The following is a 19,190-nucleotide window of genomic DNA, read 5'->3' as shown; positions in this document are numbered from 1 at the left end:
CAGGTGCTGACAACCAGGTGCTGACATCCAGATGCTGACAACCAGGTGATGACAACCAGATGCTGACAACCAGGTGATGACAATCAGGTGCTGACAAGCAGATGCTGACAACCAGGTGATGACAACCAGATGCTGACAACCAGGTGATGACAACCAGGTGCTGACAACCAGGTGCTGACAATCAGGTGATGAAAACCAGATGCTGACAACCAGGTGCTGACAACCAGGTGCTGACAACCAGGTGATGACAACCAGGTGCTGACAACCAGATGCTGACAACCAGGTGCTGACAACCAGGTGATGACAACCAGGTGATGACAACCAGGTGCTGACAACCAGGTGCTGACAATCAGGTGATGAAAACCAGATGCTGACAACCAGGTGCTGACAACCAGGTGCTGACAACCAGGTGATGACAACCAGGTGCTGACAACCAGATGCTGACAACCAGGTGCTGACAACTAGATGCTGACAACCAAGTGCTGACAACCAGGTGATGACAACCAAGTGTTGACAACCAGGTGATGACAACCAGGTGCTGACAACCAGGTGATGACAACCAGATGCTGACAATCAGGTGATGATAACCAGGTGATGACAACCAGGTGCTGATAACCAGGTGATGATAGCCAGATGATGATAACCAGATGCTGACAACCAGGTGATGACAACCAGATGCTGACAACCAGATGCTGACAACCAGGTGCTGACAACCAGATGCTGACAACCAGATGCTGACAACCAGGTGATGACAACCAGGTGATGACAACAAGGTGCTGATAACCAGGTGATGATAGCCAGATGATGATAACCAGATGCTGACAACCAGGTGATGACAACCAGGTGATGACAATCAGGTGCTGACAACCAGGTGCTGACAAGCAGATGCTGACAACCAGGTGATGACAACCAGATGCTGACAACCAGGTGCTGACAACCAGGTGCTGACAACCAGGTGCTGACAACCAGGTGATGACAACCAGGTGATGACAACCAGGTGCTGATAACCAGGTGATGATAGCCAGATGATGATAACCAGATGCTGACAACCAGGTGATGACAACCATATGCTGACAACCAGGTGCTGACAACCAGATGCTGACAACCAGGTACTGACAACCAGGTGATGACAACCAGGTGATGACAACCAGGTGCTGATAACCAGGTGATGATAGCCAGATGATGATAACCAGATGCTGACAACCAGGTGATGACAACCAGATGCTGACAACCAGGTGATGACAACCAGATGCTGACAACCAGATGCTGACAACCAGGTGATGACAACCAGATGATGACAACCAGATGCTGACAACCAGGTGCTGACAACCAGATGCTGACAACCAGGTGATGACAACCAGATGCTGACAACCAGATGCTGACAACCAGGTGCTAACAACCAGGTGATGACAACCAGGTGATGACAACCAGGTGCTGACAACCAGATGCTGACAACCAGGTGCTGACAACCAGGTGATGACAACCAGGTGCTGACAACTAGATGCTGACAACCAAGTGCTGACAACCAGGTGATGACAACCAAGTGCTGACAACCAGGTGATGACAACCAGGTGCTGACAACCAGGTGCTGACAACCAGATGCTGACAACCAGGTGCTGACAACCAGGTGATGACAACCAGATGCTGACAATCGGGTGATGATAACCAGGTGCTGACAACCAGATGCTGACAACCAGGTGCTGACAACCAGGTGATGACAACCAGGTGATGACAACCAGATGCTGACAACCAGAAGCTGACAGCCAGGTGATGACAACCAGAAGCTGACAACCAGATGCTGACCACCAGGTGATGACAACCAGATGCTGACAACCAGGTGATGACAATCAGGTGCTGACAACCAGATGCTGACCACCAGGTGATGACAACCAGGTGATGACAATCAGGTGATGATAACCAGGTGATTACAACCAGATGCTGACAACCAGGTGATGACAACCAGATGCTGACAACCAGGTGATGACAACCAGAAGCTGACAACAAGGTGATGACAACCAGCAGCTGACAACCATGTGCTGACAACTAGGTGCTGACAACCAGACGCTGAAAACTAGGTGATGACAACCAGATGCTGACAACCAGGTGATGACAACAAGGTGATGAGAACCAGATGCTGACAACAAGGTGATGACAACCAGATGCTGACAACCAGGTGTTGACAACCAGGTGCTGATAACCAGGTGATTACAACCAGATGCTGACAACCTGGTGATGACAACCAGGTGCTGTCAACCAGGTGCTGTCAATCAGATGCTGACAACCTGGTGATGACAACCAGGTGCTGACAACCAGGTGATGACAACCAGGTGATGACAACCAGATGCTGACAACCAGGTGATGACAATCAGGTGCTGACAACCAGGTGCTGACAAGCAGATGCTGACAACCAGGTGATGACAACCAGATGCTGACAACCAGGTGATGACAACCAGGTGCTGACAACCAGGTGATTACAACCAGATGCTGACAACCAGGTGCTGACAACCAGATGCTGACAACCAGGTGATGACAACCAGATGCTGACAACCAGGTGCTGACAACCAGGTGATGACAACCAGGTGATGACAACCAGATGCTGACAACCAGGTGATGACAACCAGATACTGACAACCAGGTGATGACAACCAGATACTGACAATCAGGTGATGACAACCAGGTGCTGACAACCAGGTGATGACAACCAGAAACTGTCAACCAGGTGATGACAACAAGGTGATGACAACCAGATGCTGACAACCAGGTGATGACAACCAGATGCTGACAACCAGGTGATGACTACCAGGTGATGACAACCAGCTGCTGACAACCAGGTGTTGACAACCAGATGTTGACAACCAGGTGATGACAACCAGATGCTGACAACCAGGTGATGACAACCAGGTGCTGACAACCAGATGCTGACAACCAGGTGATGACAACTAGGTGATGACAACCAGATGCTGACAACCAGGTGATGACAACCAGATACTGACAACCAGGTGATGACAACCTGACAACCAGGTGATGACAACCAGAAGCTGACAATCAGGTGCTGACAACAAGGTGATGATAACCAGCTGCTGACAACTAGGTGCTGACAACCAGACGCTGAAAACTAGGTGCTGACAACCAGACGCTGAAAACTAGGTGATGACAACCAGGTGCTGACAACCAGGTGATGACAACCAGAAGCTGTCAACCAGGTGATGACAACAAGGTGATGACAACCAGATGCTGACAACAAGGTGATGATAACCAGCTGCTGACAACTAGGTGCTGACAACCAGACGCTGAAAACTAGGTGACGACAACCAGATGCTGACAACCAGGTGCTGACAACCAGATGCTGACAACCAGGTGTTGACAACCAGGTGATTACAACCAGATGCTGACAACCAGGTGCTGACAACCAGATGCTGACAACCAGGTGTTGACAACCAGGTGATTACAACCAGATGCTGACAACCAGGTGCTGTCAACAAGGTGCTGTCAACCAGGTGCTGTTAATTAGATGCTGACAACCAGGTGCTGATAACCAGGTGCTGACAACCAGCTGCTGACAACCAGCTGCTGACAACCAGGTGATGACAACCAGGTGCTGACAACCAGGTGATGACAACCAGGTGCTGACAATCAGGTGCTGACAACCAGGTGCTGACAACCAGGTTATGACAACCAGGTGCTGACAACCAGGTGCTGACAACCAGGTGATGACAACCAGAAGCTGACAACCAGGTGCTGACAACCAGGTGATGACAACCAGGTGATGACAACCAGGTCGGGCACATCAACGTTTACAGAGGGCCGCAGGGAAAGACACTTGTGGGGCTCCTGTTCTAAGAAAATCCCAACCATATGAGATCAGCGATATATGAATCCAGAGCCTCCAGTAATAACGATAATCAATATAAACCAATGATTACCCCTATATATAGACCCCCATCATTAATGTAAATAATATATATCAATATGAGCCCCATCGTATTCCCAGACCACCAGGGATAATATATCAATATTAACAGAGCATATCCCCCAGATCACCAGGGATAATATATCAATATTAACAGATCATATCCCGAGAACATCAGGGATAATATATCAATATTAACAGATCATATCCCCCAGACCACCAGGGATAATATATCAATATTAACAGATCATATCCCCCAGACCACCAGGGATAATATATTAATATTAACAGATCATATCCCCAGACCACCAGGGATAATATATCAATATTAACAGATCATATCCCCCAGACCACCAGGGATAATATATCAATATTAACAGATCATATCCCGAGAACATCAGGGATAATATATCAATATTAACAGATCATATCCCCAGACCCCCAGGGATAATATATCACTATTAACAGATCATATCCCCCAGACCACCAGGGATAATATATCAATATTAACAGATCATATCCCCCAGACCACCAGGGATAATATATCAATATTAACAGATCATATCCCCCAGACCACCAGGGATAATATATCAATATTAACAGATCATATCCCCAGACCACCAGGGATAATATATCAATATTAACAGGACATATCCCCAGACCACCAGGGATAATATACAGTGGTGGCCAAAAGTATTGGCACCCCTGCAATTCTGTCAGATAATACTCAGTTTCTTGCTGAAAATGATTGCAATCACAAATTCTTTGGTATTATTATCTTCATTTAATTTGTCTTCAATGAAAAAAACACAAAAATAATTGTCCTAAAGCCAAATTGGATATAATTCCACACCAAACCTAAAAAAGGGGGTGGACAAAAGTATTGGCACCCTTTGAAAAATCCTGTGATGCTTCTGTAATTGGTGTAATTAACAGCACCTGTAACTTACCTGTGGCACCTAACAGGTGTTGGCAATAACTAAATCACACTTACAGCCAGTTAACATGGATTAAAGTTGCCTCAACCTCTGTCCTGTGTCCTTGTGTGTACCACATTGAGCATGGAGAAAAGAAAGAAGACCAAAGAACTGTCTGAGGACTTGAGAAACCAAATTGTGAGGAAGCATGAGCAATCTCAAGGCTACAAGTCCATCTCCAAAGACCTGAATGTTCCTGTGTCTACCGTGCGCAGTGTCATCAAGAAGTGTAAAGCCCATGGCACTGTGGCTAACCTCCCTAGATGTGGACGTAAAAGAAAAACTGACGAGAGATTTCAACGCAAGATTGTGCGGATGGTGGATAAAGAACCTCGACTAACATACAAACAAGTTCAAGCTGCCCTGCAGTCTGAGGGTGCAACAGTGTCAACCCGTACTATCCGTCGACGTCTGAATGAAAAGGGACTGTATGGTAGGATACCCAGGAAGACCCCACTTCTTACCCCGAGACATAAAAAAGCCAGGCTGGAGTTTGCCAAAACTTACCTGGGAAAGCCTAAAACGTTTTGGAAGAATGTTCTCTGGTCAGATGAGACAAAAGTAGATGGGAAAAAGCATCAACACAGAGTGTACAGGAAAAAAAAAGAGGCATTCAAAGAAAAAAACACGCTCCCTACAGTCAAACATGGCGGAGGTTCCCTGATGTTTTGGGGTTGCTTTGCTGCCTCTGGCACTGGACTGCTTGACCGTGGCATTATGAAGTCTGAAGACTACCAACAAATTTTGCAGCATAATGTAGGGCCCAGTGTGAGAAAGCTGGGTCTCCCTCAGAGGTCATGGGTCTTCCAGCAGGACAATGACCCAAAACACACTTCCAAAAGCACTATAAAATGGTTTGAGAGAAAGCACTGGAGACTTCTAAGGTGGCCAGCAATGAGTCCAGACCTGAATCCCATAGAACACCTGTGGAGAGATCTCAAAATGGCAGTTTGGAGAAGGCACCCTTCAAATATCAGGGACCTGGAGCAGTTTGCCAAAGAAGAATGGTCTACAATTCCAGCAGAGCATTGTAAGAAACTCATTGATGGTTACCGGAAGCGGTTGTTCGCAGTTATTTTGGCTAAAGGTTGTGCAACTAAGTATTAGGCTGAGGGTGCCAATACTTTTGTCCGGCCCATTTTTGGAGTTTTGTGTGAAATGATCAATGATTTGATTTTTGCTTCATTCTCTTTTGTGTTTTTTCCTTGTAAGCAAATTAAATGAAGAGAATAAGACCAAAGAATTTGTGATTGCAAGAAACGGAGCATTATCTGACAGAATTGCAGGGGTGCCAATACTTTTGGCCAGCACTGTATATAAATCAAATCATGAAGAGAAATGTAGATAATTTTTAACTACTTTACAGAAAATAACAAAAAATGAACATTGGGCTGTTCTAAAAAATAGCAGTGTCTGCATTTGTCTTTACAAACTCACAATATGTCCTCTAATCTTTTTTTTTGAGGATTTCGCATTCCTGTGAATCACTAGCCTAATATTTAGCTGTATACCCACAGTTTTTAATAAACTGCTTCACATCTATGTTGCATAGAGTCAACCAACTTCTGGCACCTGTTACCTGTTATTCCAGCCCAGGAGGCTTTCACTACATCCCACAATGTCATAAAAATATTAAGAAAATATTAAGGATGTCACCAGACCAAGAGCTGGCAACTGCGGTGCTGTCTGTATGCCAATTAGCACACACAGGAGAAGTGGCTAGTAGGCAAATGCTAGCACAAAGGGGGTTACTAACCCAATTAGCATACGAGTGTATTTTCCATTGGAACAGGTCTGCGATAAATTTACACCTGGGTGAGGAGGACACAGCTCGTTTAGGCTTCAAACACCACTCACAATAGCCAGCTGCAAACTCCAGGCTTTTAGCCACCGACACAAAATATTGACTATTGGAAGTTCCATAATTCCGATAATAATGGGACAGTTATTTTTAGCCGTAGGGTCAGCTAAGGAACAGTATGCTTATCTTTCTGTAGCTGTGAGCGAAAATGGCTCAATACTCATGTTGGAAGTACATATTTATGTGTAGCACGGGTCACGTTCATAGGAGCGCTTCCCTCCAGCTATACTGAGTCGTCTCTGCGATCTTTATAGTAAGCTTCTTTTGTTAACCCCTTTTATTTCGTGTAACTGTATATTCTGTACTGTAAATGTCCATTTGTAAAATATTTGTATATTTTTCATAAACACTGCCTCCCTTTTGGATTAAATATAAAATGTAATAGTTCTGTTTCTTTTGTTCTATAATCATTCCCTCCCCTGAAGCCATACGCTACCAGAAAGCAGGCGTCTGACCAGCTCTGTATTATAGCTCAAATTTGGGTGGTGGTAGCAGCAGCAAATAATAATTTTAAGTGGGTTATCGTGAAGCTGGCAGTGACCGTACGGGGGTGTATACACATATTCCATGCACTGGAATCCGGAGGTGTGTACGCCATACGCTCACTGCACGCTTGCCGATACTTACGTAATGAGTAATTGGGATCGTGTGCACGCTAATCCCTGCTCAATCCTGACAGAGTGACAGCAGCGGTGGAATATTGTGTGATCTCCCCGGTGTCGTCTCTGACAAATCCTGACACTATTTTTTGGCATTTGTTGGCTTTGCCTCAGAAACTGCATTTTTGATGTCACCCCACAAATGTCCTTTCGGATTAAGGTCCGGGGACTGCGCTGGCCACTCCATAACCTCAATTTTGTTGGACTGGAACCAGATTTTGCTTGTTTACTGGTGTGTTTAGGGTCGTTGTCTTGGTGAAACACCCATTTCAAGAGAATATTCTCTTCAGCATAAGGCAACACGAACTCTTCAAGTACTTTAATATCTGCAAACTGGTCCATGATCCCTGGTATGCGGAATATAGGTCCCTCACCATAGTAAGAGAAACATGCCCATATCATGATGCTTCCACTATGCTTCACTGTCAACAGGGTGTACTGTGGCTTGAATGCGGAATTTGGGGGTCGTCTGACGAACTGTCTACGGCCCTTGGACCCAAAAAGAACAATTTTACTTTCATCAGTCCACAAAATGTTTCTCCATTTCTCTTTAGGCCAGTTGATGTGTTCTTTGGCAAATTGTATCCGCTTCAGTACGTCTTTTTTTTAACAATGGGACTTTGCGGGGACTTCTTGCTCAGAGATCATCTTCACACAGGTGTCTTCTAACTGTCACAGTACTCACAGGTAACTTGAGACTGTCTGTGATCATCCTGGAGTCAGTGACATACCGCCAATGGTGGCAGGCCATGCCACTGCTATGGGGCCCATGAACCGGGGGACCCCGAAGCAGTGGGGGAATGGGGAGGATAGGTGAGTATTGTATTTACTGGGAGTAGGGGGGAAGTTGCGGCGGAGGAGCAGGGCACACGCAGTTGCCCTTGCTGCAGTTACCATGTGTGCCCGCTGCTAAAGGGAAATTAATATTCCCTCTTCTCTGCACACATGGGCGTGGAGAAGAATGAATATTCATTCTCTTTAGTAGCGGGCACGGAGGAGCGCTGAGCCGCAGCTCCTGGTGACAGTGACCGATACTAAAGAGAATGCATATTCACTCTTCTCCACGCCCATAGTCCCGGCGTGGAGAGGAGTTAATATGCAGCTCACATCAGCGTCTGAGAGCACGCGCTGTTCAGATGCCGACATGAGCTGCTGGCAGACAGGACGCAGCGCTTGAGCAGAGGTGAGGAAGGAAGGTGAGTATAAGTGTTTATTTTTTGTGTGCAGTGATGGGGCCACGCATACCAGGATTAGGGGATGAGGGGGCCACACATACCAGGATTGGGGGATGACGGGGACCATACATACCAGGATTGGCGGATGAGGGGGCCACACATACCAGGATTGGGGTATGAGGGGGCCACACATACCAGGATTGGGGGATGAGGGGGCCACGCATACCAGGATTGGGGGATGAGGGGGCCACGCATACCAGGATTGGGGGATGAGGGGGCCACGCATACCAGGATTGGGGGATGAGGGGGCCACACATACCAGGATTGGGGGATGATGGGGGCCATGCATACCAGGATTGGGGATGAGGGGGGTATGCATACCAGGATTGGGGGATGAGGGGGGCATGCATACCAGGATTTGGGGATGAGGGGGGGCATGCATACCAGGATTTTGGGATGAGGGGGGCCATGCATACCAGGATTGGGGATGAGGGGGGCCATGCATACGAGGATTGGGGTATGAGGAGCTCATACATACCAGGATTGGAGGATGAGGAGTCCATGCATACCAGGATTGGGGGTGAGGGGGCCATACATACCAGGATTGGAGGAAGAAGGCCCATACATACAAGGATTGGGGGCTGAGGAGGCCATGCATACCAGGATTGGAGATGAGGGTGCCATACATACCAGGATTCGGGGCTGAGGAGGCCATGCATACCAGGATTGGGGGTGAGGGGTGCTATGCATACCAGGATTGGGGGTGAGGGGTGCTATGCATACCAGGATTGGGGATGAGGGGGCCATACATACCAGGATTGGGGAATAAGGGGTGCCATCCGTACCAGGATTGGGGGATGAGGGGTGTCATACGTACCAGGATTGGGGGATGAGGGGTGTCATACGTACCAGGATTGGGGGATGAGGGGTGTCATACGTACCAGGATTGGGGGATGAGGGGTGTCATACGTACCAGGATTGGGGGATGAGGGGTGCCATACATACCAGGATTGGGGGATGAGGGGACCATGCTTACCAGGATTGGGGCATGAGGGGGCCATGCATACCAGGATTGGGGGTGAGGGGGTCATACGTACCAGGATTGGCCACGAGGGGTGCCATACGTACCAGGATTGGGGGAAGAGGGGTGCCATACGTACCAGGATTGGGGGAAGAGGGGTGCCATACATACCAGGATTGGGGGATGAGAGGTGCCATACATACTAGCATTGGGGGATGAGGGGTGCCATACATACCAGGATTGGGGGGTGAGGGTTGCCATAAGTACCAGGATTAGGGGATGAGGGGTACCGTGCATACCTGGATTGGGGGAAGAGGGGTGCCATACGTACCAGGATTGGGGGATGAGGGGGCGATATGTACCAGGATTGATGCATGAGGTGTGCCATACGTACCAGGATTGGTGATGAGGGAGCCATGCGTACCAGGATTGGGGATGAGGGGGGGCCATGCATACCAGGATTGGGGTATGAGGAGTCCATACATACCAGGATTGGGGGCTGAGGAGGCCATGCATACCAGGATTGGAGATGAGGGTGCCATACATACCAGGATTGGGGGAAGAGGGCCCATACATACCAGGATTGGGGGCTGAGGAGGCCATGCATACCAGGATTGGGGGTGAGGGGTGACATGCATACCAGGATTGGGGATGAGGGGACCATACATACCACGATTGGAGGATGAGGATTCCATGGATACCAGGATTGGGGGTGAGAGGGCAATGTGTACCAGGAATGGGGATGAGGGAGCAATGCGTACCAGGATTGGGGATGAGGCGTGCCATACGTACCAGGATTGGGGGATGAGGGGTGCCATATGTACCAGGATTGGGGGATGAGGGGTGCCATACGTACCAGGATTGAGGGGTGCCATATGTACCAGGAGTGGGGGATGATGGATGCCATACGTACCAGGATTGGGGGATGAGGGAGCCATTCATACCAGGATTGGGGTATGAGGGATGCCATACGTACCAGGATTGGGGCATGAGGGGGCCATGCATACCAGGATTGGGGCATGAGGAGGCCATATGTACCAGGATTGGGGGACGAGGGGTGCCATATGTACCAGGATTGGGGGATGAGGGAGCCATGCGTACTGAGATGGGGAAATTTACCAGTAGCTGCTGCATTTCCCACCCTAGACTTATACTCGAGTCAATAAGTTTTCCCAGTTTTTTGTGGTAAAATTAGGTACCTCGGCTTATACTCGGGTCAGTTTATTTAAAATATACGGTATTTTAAAATCAGTGAGTATGTGGTCCCCATAATACTGCAGGACTGTGTTGTGCATTATACTATATAGGGGCTGCATTTTACCCTATGGGGTGTGTAATATACTGTATGGAGGACTATGGGGAGTGCATTATATTCTATGGAGGACCATGGGAAGTTCATTATACTATATGGAGGATTATGGGGGGCGCTTTATATACATGGAAGGCTATGTGGGGCCATTATAATATTTTGAGGGCTATGTGGGGAGCCATTATACTGTATGAAAGCAATTATATGGTGTGAAGGTTTGTGCAGGGTCCATCATACTGTTTGGAGGGCTAGTCCGGGCCATTATACTGTATGTAGGCCCATTATACTGTACGGAGGGCTGTGTGGGAGTCACAGTTGGGGGATCATCCTGTGTTGGGGTCACCATACTTTGCCTTGGGAGTTGAAGTGGGGTACAATAGGGTCATTATACTGTGCATGTGGAGGCTAATGTGGAGGAATGCACCATGGTGGTATCATACTGTGTTTGGGGGGCACTTTTATTGGCATCCTACTTTATGGGGGCAATGAAAGAGGAATCTAGGACTTCAGCAGGACTACGCCGACTGGTAAATTGTCTGACATGTGGTGATAGAATCTATACCAGAAACAGGGATTAATCTGGTCAGTTATATTGGACTGCTGGTATTTTGAACACTACTGTATATTGTAACATACCTGGCGGCGTCCTTGCATGGTGGTCCATCTCCCACTGTGCAAGAGCGCGCACTTGATCTCCTGTCCAGAATGTCTCTCTGGCTTCCCTCCATGCTGTCTGTTTGTGTCTGTTTCTGCTGCTTAAGGGCGGCGCCCGATCACTTCCTGCTTTTTGTACCTGCTGTGGGTCACACCCCTTGTGCGTCCTCAGCCTATTGCTGTCTGTCACCTGGTATATAACCCAGCTGCTCCAATCAATCCCTGCCTGAGCATTGTGTTTCATTCAGTGTGTGCTTGCACTCTGAAGGTGCCAGGTCCCGTTCTTTGTCTCCTGCCTTGCGGTATCAGTTCCCGTGTCTGAACTGAGTCCTGTCTATGTCTCCTGCCTTGCGGTATCTGTTCCCGTGTCTGAACTGAGTCCTGTCTTTGTCTCCTGCCTTGCGGTATCAGTTCCCGTGTCTGAACTGAGTCCTGTCTATGTCTCCTGCCTTGCGGTATCAGTTCCCGTGTCTGAACTGAGTCCTGTCTATGTCTCCGGCCTTGCGGTATCTGTTCCCGTGTCTGAACTGAGTCCTGTCTTTGTCTCCTGCCTTGCGGCATCAGTTCCCGTGTCTGAACTGAGTCCTGTCTATGTCTCCGGCCTTGCGGTATCAGTTCCCGTGTCTGAACTGAGTCCTGTCTGTGTTCTCTTGTCTGCCTATCCTGGAGGCTGTATTTCCAGGCCTGTCTGAACACGCTCCTAGCCTGTTCCTCCCGCCTTCTAGAGGCCAATTATCTAGACCCGCTCCTGTATCTTGTCTGTCCTGTCTGAACACGCTCCTTGCCTGTTCGTCCCGCCTCTCTGGGGGCCGTATTTCCAGACCCGCTCCTGTATTCCGCTGCAGTGTCGGTCTCCTCCGTACACTCAGTTCCAGTCTGAACTCTCTCCTATCCTTTACCTGTTTTGCCTCTATGTCCGTTCCCTTCCTTTTTCTGCAGAGTCTGAACTCGTACCTAACTCCTGCTTGTTGTCTCTGTACTCCCGTTTGTGAGTTTGTGGTCCACTCGCTACTTCTCTGCAAGTACCCTGTGGGTATCTGGCTCTGCCTTTCCCTTCCTGTCTGTTCCGTGTGAACAGAGCCCTGTCCCCCCTACTCAGCCTTGCCTGCTCTGACTCCTTTGCTCACCGCTCCGGCGGTTCTAGCCTGCTCTGACTCCTTTGCTCACCGCTCCAGCGGTTCTAGCCTGCTCTGACTCCTTTGCTCACCGCTCCGGCGGTTCTAGCCTGCTCTGACTCCTTTGCTCACCGCCCAGGCGGCCTCGTCCTGCTTTACTCTTGTTCACTGCTCCGGCAGTCTCGCTCAGCTCTGACCCTTTGCTCACCGCTCCTGGCGGCCTTGTCCTGCTCTGCTCTTGCTCACCGCTCCAGGCGGTCTTGTCCTGCCCTGTTCTTGCTCATCTCTCTGGGCGGCCTCACTCTGCTGTGTTTGTTCGCCACATCTGTGGTCCTGTTCCTGAGTCCCAGTGTGTACTGGGTCCTATCCCGCCAGTGTCCCTACCTGCTAGTGCCTTCCTTTCTGTACTCTAGCTGTGCTCGCCTGTACCCCTCTGCCTGTATTGTTCCTGAGTCCCAGTGTGTACTGGGTCCTATCCCACCTGTGTTCCTACCTGCTAGTGCCTCCCTGTCTGCACTCTAGCTGTGCTTGCCTGTACCCCCCTGCCTGCATACCCGCCTGCCTGCATACCAGTCGTGCCTGCCTATACCCACCAGTCTGTGCGCCAGCCTAACCAGTCTGTTCCTGTATTCCCCTGTGTGGGTCAACAGCCGTGTCCGGGGTCTGTCCTGGAGTAGCACCTGGTCCCTCTGCTCGGTTCCTCCTTGGTGCACTGGCGTCGTATGCCGTCGTGCGACCCTGGTCGGATCGGGTGAATACCTAGTTACGCCCCTCCAGGCATTCACTCTCCGGCACGGTCCAGTGGAATCACTACAATCACACGCACACGCCGCTCAGCCCGGGCGTGTGCATTACATATATAGATATATACCCCGGTACGATCACTGCCAGATACGCAATAACAAAAGAACCACTAGCTGCCACCAACAATCGTTTATATAGGGCGAATGGACACCCATTACAGGTAGTTTATGGCTTCAGGGGTGCGATTTACAGAGCAAGAGGAACAGATCTATTACATTATATATATTTAATCCAAAAAGTAGGCAGTGTTTATAAAAATATACAAAGATAATACGAAAAGGGAACAAAACAATATGATATATACAATTACATAAAATAAAAGGGTAAACAGAAGAAATGTAGTAAACCTAATGCCGTATGGTTCGCTCTGGCTTTTTTGAAGGGGGGCGTTTTGATTTTGGGGGGCAACAGACAGAACTACAGTTGACTGCATCCCCCAGGACTGACAAAGATTATAGTTTGGCATTTGTATTAATTAATACAAGTTACGCCCACATACCTCCCCTCCGCACACAATGAGGTTGGTTTTCAGAAACGATAGGATGTGGCTCTGTCTTAGAAAATAATGGGATTCCTAAATTGTATGATATCTTCTCCCCTGGAGGTCCCAGGTGGGAGATATTACTGTCATGTTTCCTATCATGATTTTATCTAGCCATAGAGAGGAAATATGGCATAGATAACATCATCCATCTGTCCGATATTAATTTGAAGGTGTTATGGTCATTGCCCAGTGAAGTAAGACAATGCGTTACATTGGTCACAACTGCAAAATATGACTTTCATAACTGTAGGACCCTTGCTGTACATAAAAAAACTCAATATTCTTAACTGGAAAAGGACAAACCAGCTTAATGTAGTTTTCAATGCCAGTTCTGTTCACACTGAGGCTAAGGCCATAAATCGGTGGTCTTCCATGTTCTTCTACAAGTTGAGGATGGATTCCTGTCTGTTATCTATCAGATACCAACTTTAATTACCTGTTTGTAGGAGGGGGAGGTCGAGGTTTTTCAGCTGCAATTAAGGGTCATCTAGGGGCCATAGCCTTGCTTCAACATTCCCTATGAACTATGAGAACTCTATAGATTTTACAAATATCTATAAAACCCATTAAAAAAAATGCATTCGCCTCTGAAATCTGATAATGTTTTTGCATTTCCCTGGAAGAAAAACTCAAGGACTCATATCTTTTAAGTTTCGGGGAACCATTATTTCACTGGTTCCCAATCCAAAGTGATGCATATTTTGTGAGCTGCTTGCCATACCTGACACCAGCTCCAGAATAACCTGACCCTTCTCCAGAATCTCATCTATGTCTCCAGGCTTCTTCTGGATTTCCTTACAGAGGTCCTAAAATGAGGAAGATGTGATGTCAGTCCTGGTGGGACCTCGTGTACCTGGTGTGATATGTGGATCATGTCTCCGGGCTCCTGACACTGGTCAGGGGCCAGTCAGTAGATAATACCTGCACATCCTTGTGGCAGTCTTTAATTTGGCTCATGGACCTGTTGGTTCTCCAGAGCTCCGTCAGCCGCCTCTCAGTGCTGCCCAGCCAGTCGTGGAAGATGTCCAGAGCCTCCTGAAAGTTGTGAGCGGCAGGGGTGATGTACTCTAACTGACGGTGTCTGTAAGGAGAGAGATCCAGTGTAGGGGGGTCTCCAGGTAAGGATCAGAGAGGCTTCTAGATGCCCCATGAATCCATGGCCGGGACCATGGTGGCTGGTCACACTCACCTGTCCTCAGCTTTCTGCAGCAGAGAGTCCCAACGATCCCGCAGCTCCATCAGGGGGTCTCTCTGCTGTGCTCTCTGCTCTGAGCCCAGTATAGAGAGGGGCTGTGATGGCGACTTCTTACCCTGTAACACGCGTGCAACCCCCGACTTTCTCTCTTGCAACAACCTCTGCAGAAGCTGAAAAGCAAAATGTGAAATCACTAATACAGGTCACACGTGTAATATAATCCACAGAGAATACAGGACACAAGTGTAATATAATCCACAGAGAATACAGGACACAAGTGTAATATAATCCACAGAGAATACAGGACACAAGTGTAATATAATCCACAGAGCATACAGGACACAAGTGTAATATAATCCACAGAGAATACAGGACACAAGTGTAATATAATCCACAGAGAATACAGGACACAAGTGTAATATAATCCACAGAGAATACAGGACACAAGTGTAATATAATCCACAGAGAATACAGGACACAAGTGTAATATAATCCACAGAGAATACAGGACACACGTGTAATATAATCCACAGAGAATACAGGACACAAGTGTAATATAATCCACAGAGAATACAGGACACAAGTGTAATATAATCCACAGAAAATACAGGACACAAGTGTAATATAATCCACAAAGAATACAGGACACAAGTGTAATATAATCCACAGATAATACAGGACAGACGTGTAATATAATCCACAGAGAATACAGGACACATGTGTAATATAATCCACAGAGAATACAGGACACAAGTGTAATATAATCCACAGATAATACAGGACACACGTGTAATACAATCCACAGAGAATACAGGACACAAGTGTAATATTATCCACAGATAATACAGGACAGACGTGTAATATTATCCACAGAGAATACAGGACACACGTGTAATATAATCCACAGAGAATACAGGACACAAGTGTAATATAATCCACAGATAATACAGGACACAAGTGTAATATAATCCACAGAAAATACAGAACACAAGTGCAATATAATCCACAGAGAATACAGGACACAAGTGTAATATAATCCACAGAGAATACAGGACACAAGTGTAATATAATCCACAGAGAATACAGGACACAAGTGTAATATAATCCACAGAGAATACAGGACAGACGTGTAATATAATCCACAGATAATACAGGACAGACGTATAATATAATCCACAGATAATACAGGACACAAGTGTAATATAATCCACAGATAATACAGGACAGATGTGTAATATAATCGACAGATAATACAATACACACATGTAACATAATCCACAGAGAATACAGGACACACGAGTAATATAATTCACAGATAATACAGGACACACATGTAATATAATCCACAGAGAATACAGGACACAAGTGTAATATTATCCACAGATAATACAGGACACAAGTGTAATATAATCCACAGAAAATACAGAACACAAGTGCAATATAATCCACAGAGAATACAGGACACAAGTGTAATATAATCCACAGATTATACAGGACAGACGTGTAATATAATCCACAGATAATACAGGACACGTGTAATATAATCCACAGAGAATACAGGATACAAGTGTAATATAATCCACAGATAATACAGGACACAAGTGTAATATAATCCACAGAAAATACAGAACACAAGTGCAATATAATTCACAGAGAATACAGGACACAAGTGTAATATAATCCACAGATTATACAGGACAGACGTGTAATATAATCCACAGATAATACAGGACAGACGTGTAATATAATCCACAGATAATACAGGACACAAGTGTAATATAGTCCACAGAGAATACAGGACACAAGTGTACTATAATCCACAAAGAATACAGGACACACGTGTAATATAATCCACAGAGAATACAGGACACAAGTGTAATATAATCCACAGAGAATACAGGATACACGTGTAATATAATCCACAGAAAATACAGGACACAAGTGTAATATAATCCACAGAGAATACAGGACACACGTGTAATATAATCCACAGAGAATACAGGACACACGTGTAATATAATCCACAGATAATACAGGACACACGTGTAATATAATCCACAGATAATACAGGAAACACGTGTAATATAATCCACAGAGAATACAGACAGACGTGTAATATAATCCACAGAGAATACAGGACACACGTGTAATATAATCCACAGAGAATACAGGACACAAGTGCAATATAATCCACAGAAAATACAGAACACAAGTGCAATATAATCCACAGAGAATACAGGACACAAGTGTAATATAATCCACAGAGAATACAGGGCACACGTGTAATATAATCCACAGAAAATACAGAACACAAGTGCAATATAATCCACAGAGAATACAGGACACAAGTGTAATATAATCCACAGATAATACAGGACAGACGTGTAATATAATCCACAGATAATACAGGACACAAGTGTAATATAATCCACAGATAATACAGGACACAAGTGTAATATAATCCACAGATAATACAGGAAACAAGTGTAATATTATCCACAGACAATACAGGACAGACGTGTAATATAATCCACAGAGAATACAGGGCACACGTGTAATATAATCCACAGAGAATACAGGACACAAGTGTAATATAATCCACAGATAATACAGGACATACGTGTAATATAATCGACAGATAATACAGGACACACATGTAATATAATCCACAGAGAATACAGGACACACGAGTAATATAATTCACAGATAATACAGGACACACGTGTAATATAATCCACAGAGAATACAGGACACAAGTGTAATATAATCCACAGATAATACAGGACAGACATGTAATATTATCCACAGAAAATACAGAACACAAGTGCAATATAATTCACAGAGAATACAGGACACAAGTGTAATATAATCCACAGATAATACAGGACAGACGTGTAATATAATCCACAGATAATACAGGACACAAGTGTAATATAATCCACAGATAATACAGGACACAAGTGTAATATAATCCACAGATAATACAGGAAACAAGTGTAATATTATCCACATATAATACAGGACAGACGTGTAATATAATCCACAGAGAATACAGGGCACACGTGTAATATAATCCACAGAGAATACAGGACACAAGTGTAATATAATCCACAGATAATACAGGACAGACGTGTAATATAATCGACAGATAATACAGGACACACATGTAATATAATCCACAGAGAATACAGGACACACGAGTAATATAATTCACAGATAATACAGGACACACGTGTAATATAATCCACAGAGAATACAGGACACAAGTGTAATATAATCGACAGATAATACAGGACAGACGTGTAATATAATCCACAGAGAATACAGGGCACACGTGTAATATAATCCACAGAGAATAAAGGACACAAGTGTAATATAATCCACAGATAATACAGGACAGACGTGTAATATAATCCACAGAGAATACAGGACACAAGTGTAATATAATCCACTGAGAATACAGGACACAAGTGTAATATAATCCACAGATAATACAGGACAGACGTGTAATATAATCCACAGATAATATAGGACACACGTGTAATATAATCCACAGAGAATACAGGACACAAGTGTAATATAATCCACAGATAATACAGGACAGACGTGTAATATAATCGACAGATAATACAGGACACACATGTAATATAATCCACAGAGAATACAGGACACACGAGTAATATAATCCACAGATAATACAGGACACACGTGTAATATAATCCACAGAGAATACAGGACACAAGTGTAATATAATCCACAGATAATACAGGACAGACGTGTAATATAATCCACAGATAATACAGGACACACGTGTAATATAATCCACAGAGAATACAGGACACAAGTGTAATATAATCCACAGAGAATACAGGACACAAGTGTAATATAATCCACAGAAAATACAGAACACAAGTGCAATATAATCCACAGAGAATACAGGACACAAGTGTAATATAATCCACAGAG

General features: G+C 45.8%; 1 protein-coding gene across 5 annotated transcripts in view; it reads right to left on the bottom strand.

The window, feature by feature from the left end:
- Positions 1–19,190, bottom strand: part of LOC141266152 (microtubule-actin cross-linking factor 1, isoforms 6/7-like) — a 368,828-nt gene that overhangs the window by 333,929 nt on the left and 15,709 nt on the right. For all 5 annotated transcript variants that reach the window (XR_012320208.1, XR_012320209.1, XM_073680138.1 and 2 more), the window contains exons 4-6: positions 15,219–15,394; positions 14,951–15,110; positions 14,751–14,835 (exon numbers count right to left, since the gene is read on the bottom strand). Coding sequence is in view for 3 of the 5 variants with exons in the window: in XM_073680138.1 (XP_073536239.1) it covers positions 14,751–14,835; positions 14,951–15,110; positions 15,219–15,394 (421 nt within the window). In the remaining 2 variants the exon portion in view is untranslated. The remainder of the gene's footprint in view (positions 1–14,750; positions 14,836–14,950; positions 15,111–15,218; positions 15,395–19,190) is intronic.

Source organism: Phyllobates terribilis, unplaced genomic scaffold, assembly GCF_046119375.1.
Source record: "Phyllobates terribilis strain yellow unplaced genomic scaffold, ASM4611937v1 Scaffold_4__5_contigs__length_816908805, whole genome shotgun sequence".
In the NCBI taxonomy this organism is placed as follows: Eukaryota; Metazoa; Chordata; class Amphibia; order Anura; family Dendrobatidae; genus Phyllobates; species Phyllobates terribilis.
The sequence above is the reverse complement of the archived record's forward strand: the minus strand, read 5'-3'. Positions and strand labels throughout refer to the sequence as shown.